At 29.8% G+C, this 12,016-nt stretch overlaps 1 protein-coding gene across 4 annotated transcripts in view; it reads right to left on the bottom strand.

The window, feature by feature from the left end:
- LOC141538460 (CCR4-NOT transcription complex subunit 6-like) overlaps positions 1-11,340 on the bottom strand; it is a 144,189-nt gene extending 132,849 nt beyond the window's left edge. For 3 of the 4 annotated variants that reach the window (XM_074259922.1, XM_074259924.1, XM_074259925.1), the window contains exons 1-3: positions 11,210-11,340; positions 10,101-10,416; positions 9,835-10,010 (exon numbers count right to left, since the gene is read on the bottom strand). In XM_074259922.1, the coding sequence (XP_074116023.1) occupies positions 9,835-10,010; positions 10,101-10,408 (484 nt within the window). In that variant the 5' untranslated portion in view covers positions 10,409-10,416; positions 11,210-11,340. Of the gene's footprint in view, positions 1-5,299; positions 5,529-9,834; positions 10,011-10,100; positions 10,417-11,209 lie in introns of those variants that run through there. The other variant, XM_074259923.1, reaches the window with a different exon arrangement.
- Positions 11,341-12,016: the final 676 nt, after the last annotated feature.

Here is a 12,016-nt window from a genome sequence, read left to right as displayed (position 1 = left end):
GTGAGCCTTATTTACTTGTGGCCTACTATTACTTATTTTGAAAAGCTGTAATAGAAATCAATGCTCGGCTGATAGGTTCATTTATGTACACAATTTAATTTTTAATTGGTGGGTCTGTAAAAAAGGGCCTCTGTAAAACTCGAGAAGACAACTCAAGAGGGTAATTATTGTTTAGGATCGATAAGAGTATTTTTATACGAGCATTATCGAGCTATTAAAGTCTAGACTATCTGAAGGATTCCTTTTAAAAGCATAACAATCCATACAGAAGGACTTTTTTCTCTTTGACTTGTACATTGTATTAAATAAAAATTTGAACAACTTTAAACAACATGTCCTGTCAACTTTAAGGAGCAAGCAACTTTAGCCTGCTTCAACTCTATTCTCAAGGTTTATTTTCTATATTGTAGATTGTACATTAGGGCTAGAGTTCACTAGATACAGAAACGGTGATAGGGGAGCGCCGGATAGGAGAAAAAGGACAGAATTTGCTTGAGATGAAAAGCGTTTGCGATAAAGAATCGTCTGAGTGAATGATACCTACTGGCAGTCTCCTATTTTCAACGAGTCAAACTGATACGCCCTTTCCCACGTTTTTTTAGAGGTGGGAGCTATAATTTGCTTTTATACTTGTATAGAAATGTATATTAGTTTAACATTTGCATTTAATACGAGAGATTGATTTTAAAATATAATACCAGTACGAATAACTATTTTAGAACTAATGGAAATCGTTTCCCGGGTAAAAATTTGTGATATTTGAGCTAAAGGTTACCAGGTCGGTTTTGAATATGGGAAAATGGTGATTGTGGTGAATTATTACTCTTAATCCGGTACACCCTAACTTTGGTAGTAGTTTGCGGTAAAACTGATTTCATCTGTTAAAGTTATTTTTGTTGAATACTCTAGATTTTTTGATACTATGTTTATCTTTGAGTAACGACATAAATATCAAGAATATTTTATTTAATATCATAAAAAATTATAGATTGTAAAAAATCAATATGGTACCTGTGAACAAGGTTTAGTTCGGAGATTTTTAAAAAGTTTTAAATTTGGGCCTCGACAAAAGATAATTTATAAATCCAAACATAATGCTCTAAAAATTGGTATCGCTTACGTGAATAAATATCAAAGAAACAACAATTCAGCAGCGCTTGATTAAAATGAAATTTTCTCAAATATTACCTCCTAATTGATATGCATTAAACAGTCTCAATCTTAACAATTCCAGCGAACAATTAAATAAGTAAAACGGCGAATAAATCAGCAAACGGTTTGTTAATTAACGACGACGTTGATTACATCATTAGTGATAAAATTCGCGAATACCAAGTACCAGGGTAAATGAATGCATACATATTTACAAAATACAAAGAGAAGTGGTATAGGTATGTATATTGAGGTAGAATACTGTTGGTTTACTCGGTAAAGTCGGTTCACAGTAGGGTGGTGGTATTGAATTTAATTTCACATTGCTCTCATTGCAAAGCATGAAACGTATATAGTACGTAATGTCGAATAATGAATGGCATTTGTTGTTTTAAAGATATCGCGCGCCACTTTCTCCTCTCTCATCGGCCGCAATTTACTCGCTTTGCAGTTATATGTACATAAAGAGAGAGAAACTTGAAGGAAAAGGGAAGATGGAAATTTCAGTTGTCGTTTCGCCGTGGGTACCCTCTTAATTACCGGTCCAGATGCTGTGCTTGGATAAAACACTGAGCAGAGAAAAAGGATTTTTGGCTCAAGAAAATTTTTATTATTTTAATTCAAATCTTTTGATCAAAAATGTTCTTAAGCCAAAAACATTGAAATTCCTGAATTAAGTATGTAATTATTAAGCTGAGAAAATAATTTTATAAATTAACAAGTCTTGTACTTTTTTTTTTTTTTTTTTTTTTTTTTTTTTTTCAATTCTATTGATTGAAAAAAGTTTCTTAAATTAAAAAAGAACTTTTTTTAGTTCAAAAATAATTTTTTAAGACCTTAATGTTTTTGGTTAGAATGAACTTTTTTTTTAACGCACCATCAACCAAACAACGACACCAACATTGACAATCAAGTCCCTTATATTCCTATTACATACAAAATTTATACTTATATTCCACTCTATTTTGCCCAACGCCGTCTCTCTGTCTCTAAATGACATTATTTTTGGACAACGAGTCTTTCATTTATAACAACACGGAAAAAAGGCACCTGCTGTTGTGCAGTAGCGTGACCAAAGTACCGGTGAGACGGTAGAGTATAAAACGTGAAATGGATAAAAAAAAGATAAAGTCCAGGGACCTTACCGAGATACCGAGACCTCAATACTACACGATACCGACTCTTTATTTGTGTATACTTTTACTTTATTGTTGTTGTTGTTGTTGTTGTTGTTGTTGTTGTTGTTGTTGCTGTTGTAATGTGACTGCTGTGATGGTAAGTAGTCGATACATCTCTCGGGTCTCTTACCGTGACACAAAGAAAACGGTCTTTCGACAATACAGAGACCCACTTCTCTTTGTCATCCAGCACCAGCATCGTCACCACCACCAACGGAAGCACAAACTTCTAGCAACAAACTATACCACAAAAACATCCGCGACTGAAATTTAAAACGCAAAAAAAAATACTCCAAAACTTTAGTTGTAACTTTATGCTGTTGCATTATATTAATTGGAATGATTCTTTTTATTTTTAAAAATCTGAGAAATTTTAGTCCGATTTTTTATTTAAAGCTCTCTATTTCAATAATCCAAAAATTGAAATACTATTATGAAAACTCATAAAATTGTTTGCTTAGTTTTAGCTTGATATTTTAAATAAATTTTCGAAATTATTAATTATTTAAATTTTATTTCGTACTAAATTTAATATTATTAAATAAATAAATGTTCATTAAAAAAAAAAATATTAAATAAATCATTGAATTTGTTTTAATTTAAAATAACGAATTTATAATTAAAACTTCCGGAATTTTTATTCGTATATTAATTCAGTAATTTTTGCAGTCAAGTATTTAAAAATAAAAGTCTCATTTATTAATAGAAGATAAATTACTGATCATAATTGCATTTCACTAAACTCTCGAGCCGATCAATAATTTATTTAAAATTGGAATAGCAGACAAGTCACTTGCAGCTGATCCAGAAACAATTAAATTTAAATCACCCCTTTTATCGCGTTTTCCATGCAGACGTACCAACAAATCTCCCTAGTGTAGGATGAAAAAAAACTCAGGTAATTTAAAAATAATTAGCTCGATTTTAAAAACTCGACAGCTTTTCTCCACAATGATTTGCATTTATTTAACTTAAAAATAAAATCCGGGATTATATATAAACATATATTTAGCCGAACAGTAAAGAATAAAAAAAAAAAAAAAAACAAAAACTAATAACTTTCACATCCTAATGCCTTTTAAATTATTACATTGATTACGATAATTGTCTAAGCGCTAACAAAATTAAACAAACGACTTGTAAATAAAATAATAATACTTAATTTGTTTATTTATTTATTAACACACAAACACGAACAATACTAGCTTTCTAATTTAAAATTAGCACTCAGCTTAATAATAATACAATATAATACGCTTATAATTTATTTTATTGCTAATGAAATAAAATAATCTGAGTAATATGTGAATGTGGACGGATGGGAATGGCAAAACGACACAAAGTACGTGACCTATATTTTCACCTGAACCTTCTTCACTCGTCGTATGGTATTTTTTTCTATTTTAAATTCTCAGTTCATCGACGTGCGCATAACACGCCAGAGAAGCTGCACTAGCTAGAACATTGTAGAGTGGCTGAACGACACACAATGTTACCCATGTTTCCTTTCAACGACATTGACAGTAGACCTCTTATGGATATACCCAAAACCTGATACTAATATAAGTATGTATAGATATAGATATAGACATATATAGAAGACCTAGCAGCAAGTACTAATACTAACAAAAGCGTAGCTGACGCCAGTTGCCCAAACCCGATATCATTTTCTGCTGAAGAACCAATTTCAACGATGCAGCTACTGCAGTAGCACCATACTACCAGTAACCAGTAACCAGTAACGAGTATCCAGTATCCAGCTACCAGTAACACTAGCAGCACATGGCTCGCTTGGTCGCGCGGAAATTTAAAAGCAACCGGTACTGGTATAAGGAAAATCTCGATGAAATAGAACCGATTTCCCAGGCGGCGTACCTACTGCCAGCCAACTCACGACTAGGTCATAAAATACATACCAGATATTTTTTTAATTTGTTTTTCGAACTTTTTTCTAGTCAAGACCAATTCTACGCTGTGCTATATAAATTTCCACATTTTAGGTTGCAGTGATCGACTATGCAGTGGAAAACATGTTGATATTGATATTTTATGAGAATTGATACGAAAATTGCTTTTTATAGAAGGATAATTCTCTTTAAATCACCTGAGTTGCAAAACTAAGCCTGCATGAGCTTACATTTAATAATTGCCTTTTATCAGTATTTTACTATTTTTCTCATTTATTCTTCTTCAAACATTTGTTATTTTATTAAAAACTATTTTTTTTGTGACTTTGAAAAGCTTAAGCAGCATAAATTTAGTGAAGTTACGATATTTATCCTTAAAAATGGCGTTTTTTAATTTAAAGAAATAAAATATGTTATGAAAATTTGTTATTTCAATTTTTCAATATTTAAGTTATTTATATGCCTCAATATTGATCAAGAGAGCTTAAATATTGAGCTAAAATTTTTTTCCAATACTGGGTGTAACAAAGCCTTTAAAATTAAAAACCATATAGAGTTTTTAATGGAAAATTCTTGTTACTTTGTCTAAAAATTTTTTTAATTATTCAAGAGATTATTGTTATCATGAACTGAGTGCTTATATACATCATGCATAATTTGAATTTCTTAAGCTTTTTTAAAGCTCATGAAGGATAAAAACACCGGTTTCTTTTTTTTTTTTTTCAACATGTTTTAAGAAAGGTTATGTGTATTTGAATAAATGGATTTTAAGAAGCTTAAAGAGCATAAAGCTAACGGAGTAGTTGGTCTTGATGTTATACTTTGAAATTTGCGTTTGGTTCAACGGTTGACCCATTTTCACGGTTCGAACGAATCTCGTCACACAATACGTTTATTTGGCTTTCTCTTTTTAATATTTTATTATATTATAGATACTGGAGATTATTATTTTTTAATGACAACCTATCGTATGACTAGATAGTAAATAAAAGATGAAATAAATGAACGAGTAAATAAATAAATGAATAAATAAAATAAATCGGAAATAAAATGGAATAAAAAATAAAAAGAAATAGCAGATATAGTTTAGATGTATTTATATATTGATTTTATGGACGAGTTTAAAGAAGTGGGGCCGGGTCGGGTCGAGTCGGGACTAGGAAAGATTTGGAGTACTCTCAGAAATTTGTTGGCACAAAGTTATACAAATACGTCGGTTCGAATGGCAATCCAAGTACAGCCACGAATCCTTTGGGTATTTCTCGACGGTGCAATTCCTTCTGGAGCTTGTCTATTGAGATGGAATTTCAATCCTTAGTATTCGATTCTCCCGTTTGTACATTTTGTATTTTAGGGCTGCTCAACTTGTAAACTATCTCTTAAATTTACTAAAATGACCACCGCTTAAATGCTTCAATTCATAAATCTTCATGTTTACTTTTGCTCTTTCTTTAAAAGTGTAACGAAAAAAGTTTTCTTTCTAACTCGGAAAAATTCTTCCTTTAACATTATTGTACTCTTTATAAAAATAAATCTTAAAAAACGAAGCCAAATTTTTACATCAGCTATAATTATTGTCGGAGTCTTTTATATTTAAACTCTTTATTTGAATGTTTTCTTTTAATTTGAGCGAGCTTTCCTTCAATTTGGACTTAATTTTTAAAAATAATATTTAAGCTTCAAATAATGTTGACTTGAAATTTAAACTTTGAAATATTATTTTTATAAAATAAAACAAGTATTTAAATTTATTAATTGTTAAATTTTGATGTTTATCATTATTTCTAAACATTTTCTATAAAAAATTATATAAATTAGATTATATCTTAATTATCCTCTAACTACGCTTTATTACCCCGCGGTACCTCATTTATTAATGTCTTATAATGAAAAAAAATCTACAACAATGTTTAGATCTAAATAAATGACAGTAAAATTATTTAAAAGTAATAGCATAAAAATCTTCTGGAGAAGAAAAATCTACAATAAAAAATTCAAGATAAAAAGTAAATAAATAAGAGCAAAAAGCCTGTACCCAGCCGGTGGGTTTTACAAAATAAATAAAACATCAGTATCACAAGCTCATAAACACGAGATACATGAAATTGAATGACAACTTTGTTATTATCTCTAAAAAAAAACGTCTTAAGTAAATCATATTCAAATAAGTAATATAAAAGATTGTAATTCAAGGAACGGCAGCAGATATATATTCAATTATACAGGATTACGAGTATGCCCAGCAGGCAGTGATGGAAAACCGGCGTATTGAGGATCTTAACCATGCAGCGTACTGATCTAGCCCCAAAGAAGATGAAAAAATATGGTAATAATAAATACTACAGGGTGGATATAAAAGACGACGAACAATAATAAATAAAATAAAAAATAAAATAACCAGAGCTCAATTCAACTCGAGTACCAAGCATGTGATTTTGTTAACGATAAAGATATGAAAGCCGACGAGTTGAATGACGAAGGCACATCGCTCGCAACAAGAATCACTACAAGAACAAGATTAAGATGACGAAGAAGAAGAAGAAGAAGAAGAAGAAGAAGAAGAGGAGAAAGATGAGGATGAAGGATGCGCGCGAGTGATTTCACCGGAGTAACATTCAACGGAATGACGGGATAGAACTAGACGGGCGCGGCAATTCTTGGCCAAATTGTAAAAGTCTCCGAACAATGGATGTGTATATGTGTACAAGACACATCATGCATCCGTAGAGACCTTTTGCAAGCAATCGTACAAGGAAAAATCTCCGGATACAATAGAAGAGACGCCCTTACTCCCCCAAGAGTTACACGGCATAAAATTTTTTGCAATTTTTTTTATATTTTAGACTCCTTCATTCACTTTATCATAAAAGTATGAATATGGTATCCCACACCCTCTTTTTAAAGTCAGTTGTGCTCTAGCCTTCAAGTACCAGCGTCCACCCACCGCGCCTGCGTCTTCATGGCACACCCACTTGACCCGAATGTAAAAAACAATAAATATGTTATGTATTGTGTATAATGGATTTAGAGAGTAAATAAATGAAATTATGTAGGCACTAATGTGCTTGATAAGAACCTAAGCTTTCAACTCGGCGAAGAATTAAAATTTTGAAATACTTTGTAAGAAAGTATCTTATCATCGAGATATTGATATCATTTAATTAATTGATATAATTTAATATATATATATATATATATATATATATATATATATATATATATATATATATATATATATATATATATATATATATATACAGAAATTTAATGTCAATTGGGCAAGTATTTTCAAAGTTATACCCATATTTTCAAATAGGATTGATCAAAAATTTCAAACGCCTTTTTTTTTATTTTTACCTAAGAAAATAAAATAATAACTAATAATAAAAAAAAAATTCTTAGGACCCTAAAACATCGAAATTAAAAATTAATTTGTCTGTGAAAAAATTCCCTAAATTCAATTATTTTTTGTTTTCGAAAATTTTCAATTTTTATAACTATAACTGCAAAATTTTCAAAAAATATAAATGAAAAATTTTTTATGTACTCTTTTTTGGCTTTAAGAATTTTTTTCTCTTTCAACAAGAAGGACGTAAATAAAAAAAAATTTTTTTTCTCACCGATCTATACATTACACACATTTTTAAATTAATTGAAAAAAAAAAAAATTGTTTTTATTTTCCTCGTTGACACAAGGAACGCAATATATATATCCACTTTAATATTAAATAGCTAAAAAGCCTCTTTAGAAAAAATTATTAAAAAATCCCTTTTTTAACCTTTCAAGTACATAAAACCCTTCAATTATACGGATTATTAGTGACCTAAAAATGTTTAAAAATTTTTATCTTGAGAAAAATAATTTAGCTTTTCTAATTTACTAGATAAGTAAACCGGAAGGCATAAAATTTAACTGCGACTCGTAGAAAAGTAATAAACCTTGAGTAATTATCTTGCACCGACAATTTATCATCTCAAATACTCAGTTAATAATTACTCTATCGGGTAAGGATGAATAATTAATAACTTATTGGTCTAAGGCAAATAAATCTTGAATTTATTTTGCGTTAATTTTCTTTAACGAAAAGTTTGACGTCGGCTGTCAGCTACCGGACCTTCAGCTCCTCTCAAATAAATAATAAACTCGTAAAAATGAAAAATCGGTGTATAAACACATGGTATATGATAATCTGGTCGGGCAATTATCCCGTGGCATACTGACGTCGACCGTTAGAATTTCTTGTCCATTAGACGAGTGCTCTGACCCCAGTTACATAAAATCCATCATACTCATACTCGTACCCATGGTTATAGTCTAGTCCAGCTCACAACGAGCAGATACAAGAGTAGCATGACCGTCGTGATCACTATGATACGCGGTAGTTGAATGTATGCAAGATTCAATTTGCGATCCAGCCGTATGAGCGTTCTATTTTAACATCCTGGAGATTCAAGTAAATTAGCTCGAGGATACCTACCCCCCACGATCAGCTTTTAAGTCATTCTGCTGATGCGTGTATATTAGTATATTAGTCTATTAGTATACACCATACACCTAGTCTCTAGTGTTATATCTGTCTACTCAGCGGAGGTCAACAAAAATATTTATAAAATTTTTACGTATATAAATGAAATTCTAATTAACTATTTAAACTTGTTATTTAAAAGTCAAAATAAAATTAAACTATTACATTTTTAATTTTAAAGTTCAAATTGATTAAAAATTTCAACTATTGACGAGTCGTTAATTTTAATTTTGCTTGATTAATTTAAAGGTCATTTTTAAATTCAATTAATTTTTTTATATCTCAGTATTAATTGATTTTATAAAAAAACTAAAAATCATCAGATGTCTACTAATTTTAGTGTCATTTTTAAAAAGTTCATATTATGGGTTGCAGTCAACTAGTCACTGACAACATTCCGAATAACTAAATTACTAAAACTTGGAAAGTTAATATAAAATGTAATTTTAAATAATTAATTTTACAAATTTTAAAATTCCGAAAAATATAATGTTAAATAGAGGAAAAACTAAAGGTATATTAATAGAATCTTTCAAAGTTACAATGTCTCAATAAATTAAAAAACATAACAAAGAAAATTTTTTCCCCAAAATGAATGAATAGACAAACACTGATTTAGCCAAAAAATGTAAATATATAGTTATTTGGATGAATAATTTTCGGCCGAATCAATTATTCGGATGGATGAGTATTCGGATGAATATACGTCGGAACGAATCTTTTTCGAAATTAAATTAATTTTAACTCTTGAGGAATATAAGATTTATGTTTATCTATATTCAAGAGCTCGGTGTTTTATAATTTACAAAATTGTTTTTCCTATGTTATTGCAACCCTATGTTATATCATTTACTGTCTTAAAATTGTGAATCATAAATTGTTACTTTAAGAAGCATAATTCTAAATTGAACAGTATACAGGAAACTACAGTACTTCTAACGGTAATTTACCTCAGTAGATACAGTAGTAGAGTAACTTTGTCGACAAAAGTACCGCCAATTCGTGATAGTCATTGCCGTATTTAATTTTTCAAACAAACAGCAATTATAAACGTCAAAATAAAACACATACCTTGTAAATTGTCGAGCATGAATGACAGCAGCTTGTGAGTTCCTTGGGGTTCGCCATACAACGCCATCATTTCCTTACTGAGCGGATTTCCATGTAGTCCTAACACTTGTAACTGAAATAACTTCCCTAACTCATACGGCAACACGCGAAGATAATTCTGGTTTAACAATAATTCTCTGCGGAAAAACAAAAATACAATTAATACTCATTGTTACATTACATTGGTATTAATTAATTTTCAAAATAAATAGTAGCATTTTAATTACTTAAGGTTGATAAGGTCACCAAGCTCAGATGGCAAGCTCCGTAATTTGTTATTACTCAAATCCAATACTTTTAAATTAGATAAACGTCCTATTTCAATGGGTATCCTTTGTAGGCTGTTGTCATTGAGATATAACGCAATCAGATGTTTGAGTTGCCATAAATTAGGGCTTAAATTTTTAACATTCCCTGTTATCTCCAATTCCGGCCAATGAGATTTCTTCCCGGAATTAGCTTCCTCAGTAGACATAATTGAGTGGGCACGACGCGAACTTGAACTTTCATATTTGTCCTTGTGATTTCTGGACATCTTGTTACCTGTAAACATATTTATTTATTAGACCATAAAATATTTATAATAATTCTTCCTAGTCGAAATAATAGATTATATTTATCACTTTTAAATCACCAGTAATTATCAAAACTTTATTCTCAAAATTTAATTTTTAAAAAAAAAATTCTACTCTCAGAAAAAAAAATTCCAAGAATTCACTAAATTTTAAACTTTAATAATAGATAAAAAAATTGATTAAAATAAATACAATAATATAACGATTAAACGCTTTAAAAGATATTTTTAAATTTACTTTCAATGATACTGTAGATATTTATAAACATTAATTATCGTCACAATTGCTCTTATCAAAAAAACAATAACGAACAAACGAAAAAAAAAAAAAAATTTAGAGTAATTGTTTTGTTAACAAGTAATTAAATGTTATAAATAAAAAAAAAAAATTTATTGTTGTGTGTAATAACAATCGTCAGACAGAATAAAAATGATTATTATTGTGAGAAATAAAAAATAAGCGCGAAATATAACCTGAATATTTACAATCGAATTACGCGGTCGGCGACATACTTTTTAGGTACAGCAACGATATTTATAGCAAGTTTAATAAAAAATTGATAATTTGCGCGGTAATTTATAGCAATTACCGGTTTTAAATGATAATAATTGAAGAAAATAAAAATTGAATTTGATGTCAAGAATAGTTTACTGGTGATTAAACATTCGAGAATGACAAACAATTTAGAGGAGCTAAAAGTGCGTTAAAGGATCTATTTGGAGCTTGTGGTCTGATAATTTAACGTCTTTATGATCGCGTACCTTCATCTACCTTTTCACAGACGCAAAAACCACGAAAAACCCGATTCGACCGAAAATAAACACGCGTAAACAAACTAACTTGACAAACACTGTGTCTCCATGTATCAACTGCACTATTCCGCGGATTATTTGTACGTGTGATGGCGGATCTTGACCGTGAAATGCTCGCGACCGACCGAAGCGTCCTTTTGTGACTGAACACGGAGACGTTAGTCGCGTAGATGCGCAATAGGTGGCGCAGTAAGCTTCTTTTAACTTTGAATCCGGTCGTTTTTTGTACGGATATTTTTGCGCATGCGCGCAACGTAGGTGCGCAGGAGTTCTGCGCGCATTTATGTTCGCGCAAAAATTTTAAAAGTTAAAAATTAAATTAACAATGACATTGAAATTTATCAACGTCTAACAATTTTTAATGACATTAAAATTAGCTATCACTTGAGAATTTTTTTTAATAAATAAATTTGCTCCAAAATATTATTTTTAAAAAATTGCATTTGTAGTTTTCTTAAATTTCTAAATGTCAATTTTTTTTATAAATTATTTTTTGCCATTATTTATTTGTTACGTAAATGTAACTTATTTTAAAAAATATCTAAATTTAATATTTTTATAAATTTTATTTCCCTTAAATTTATTTATACATGTTTATATTTTAAAAATGAACTCAAAGATAGATTTTGTCTTCTCAACATTATCAATAGCTGGTTATTTCATTTCCCTAAATTGTAAGTAACTACAATACTAAAAAAAAAGCTCAAAATTTATATTAATGGATGTAAATATATACACTAGAAGCATATTGTAGTT

Source organism: Cotesia typhae, unplaced genomic scaffold (assembly GCF_013202065.1).
Source record: "Cotesia typhae breed Kobodo isofemale line unplaced genomic scaffold, CoteBio_Ctyphae contig_22, whole genome shotgun sequence".
Classification (NCBI taxonomy): domain Eukaryota; kingdom Metazoa; phylum Arthropoda; class Insecta; order Hymenoptera; family Braconidae; genus Cotesia; species Cotesia typhae.
Note: the sequence above shows the minus strand (reverse complement) of the source record. Positions and strands in the feature narration are given on the sequence as shown.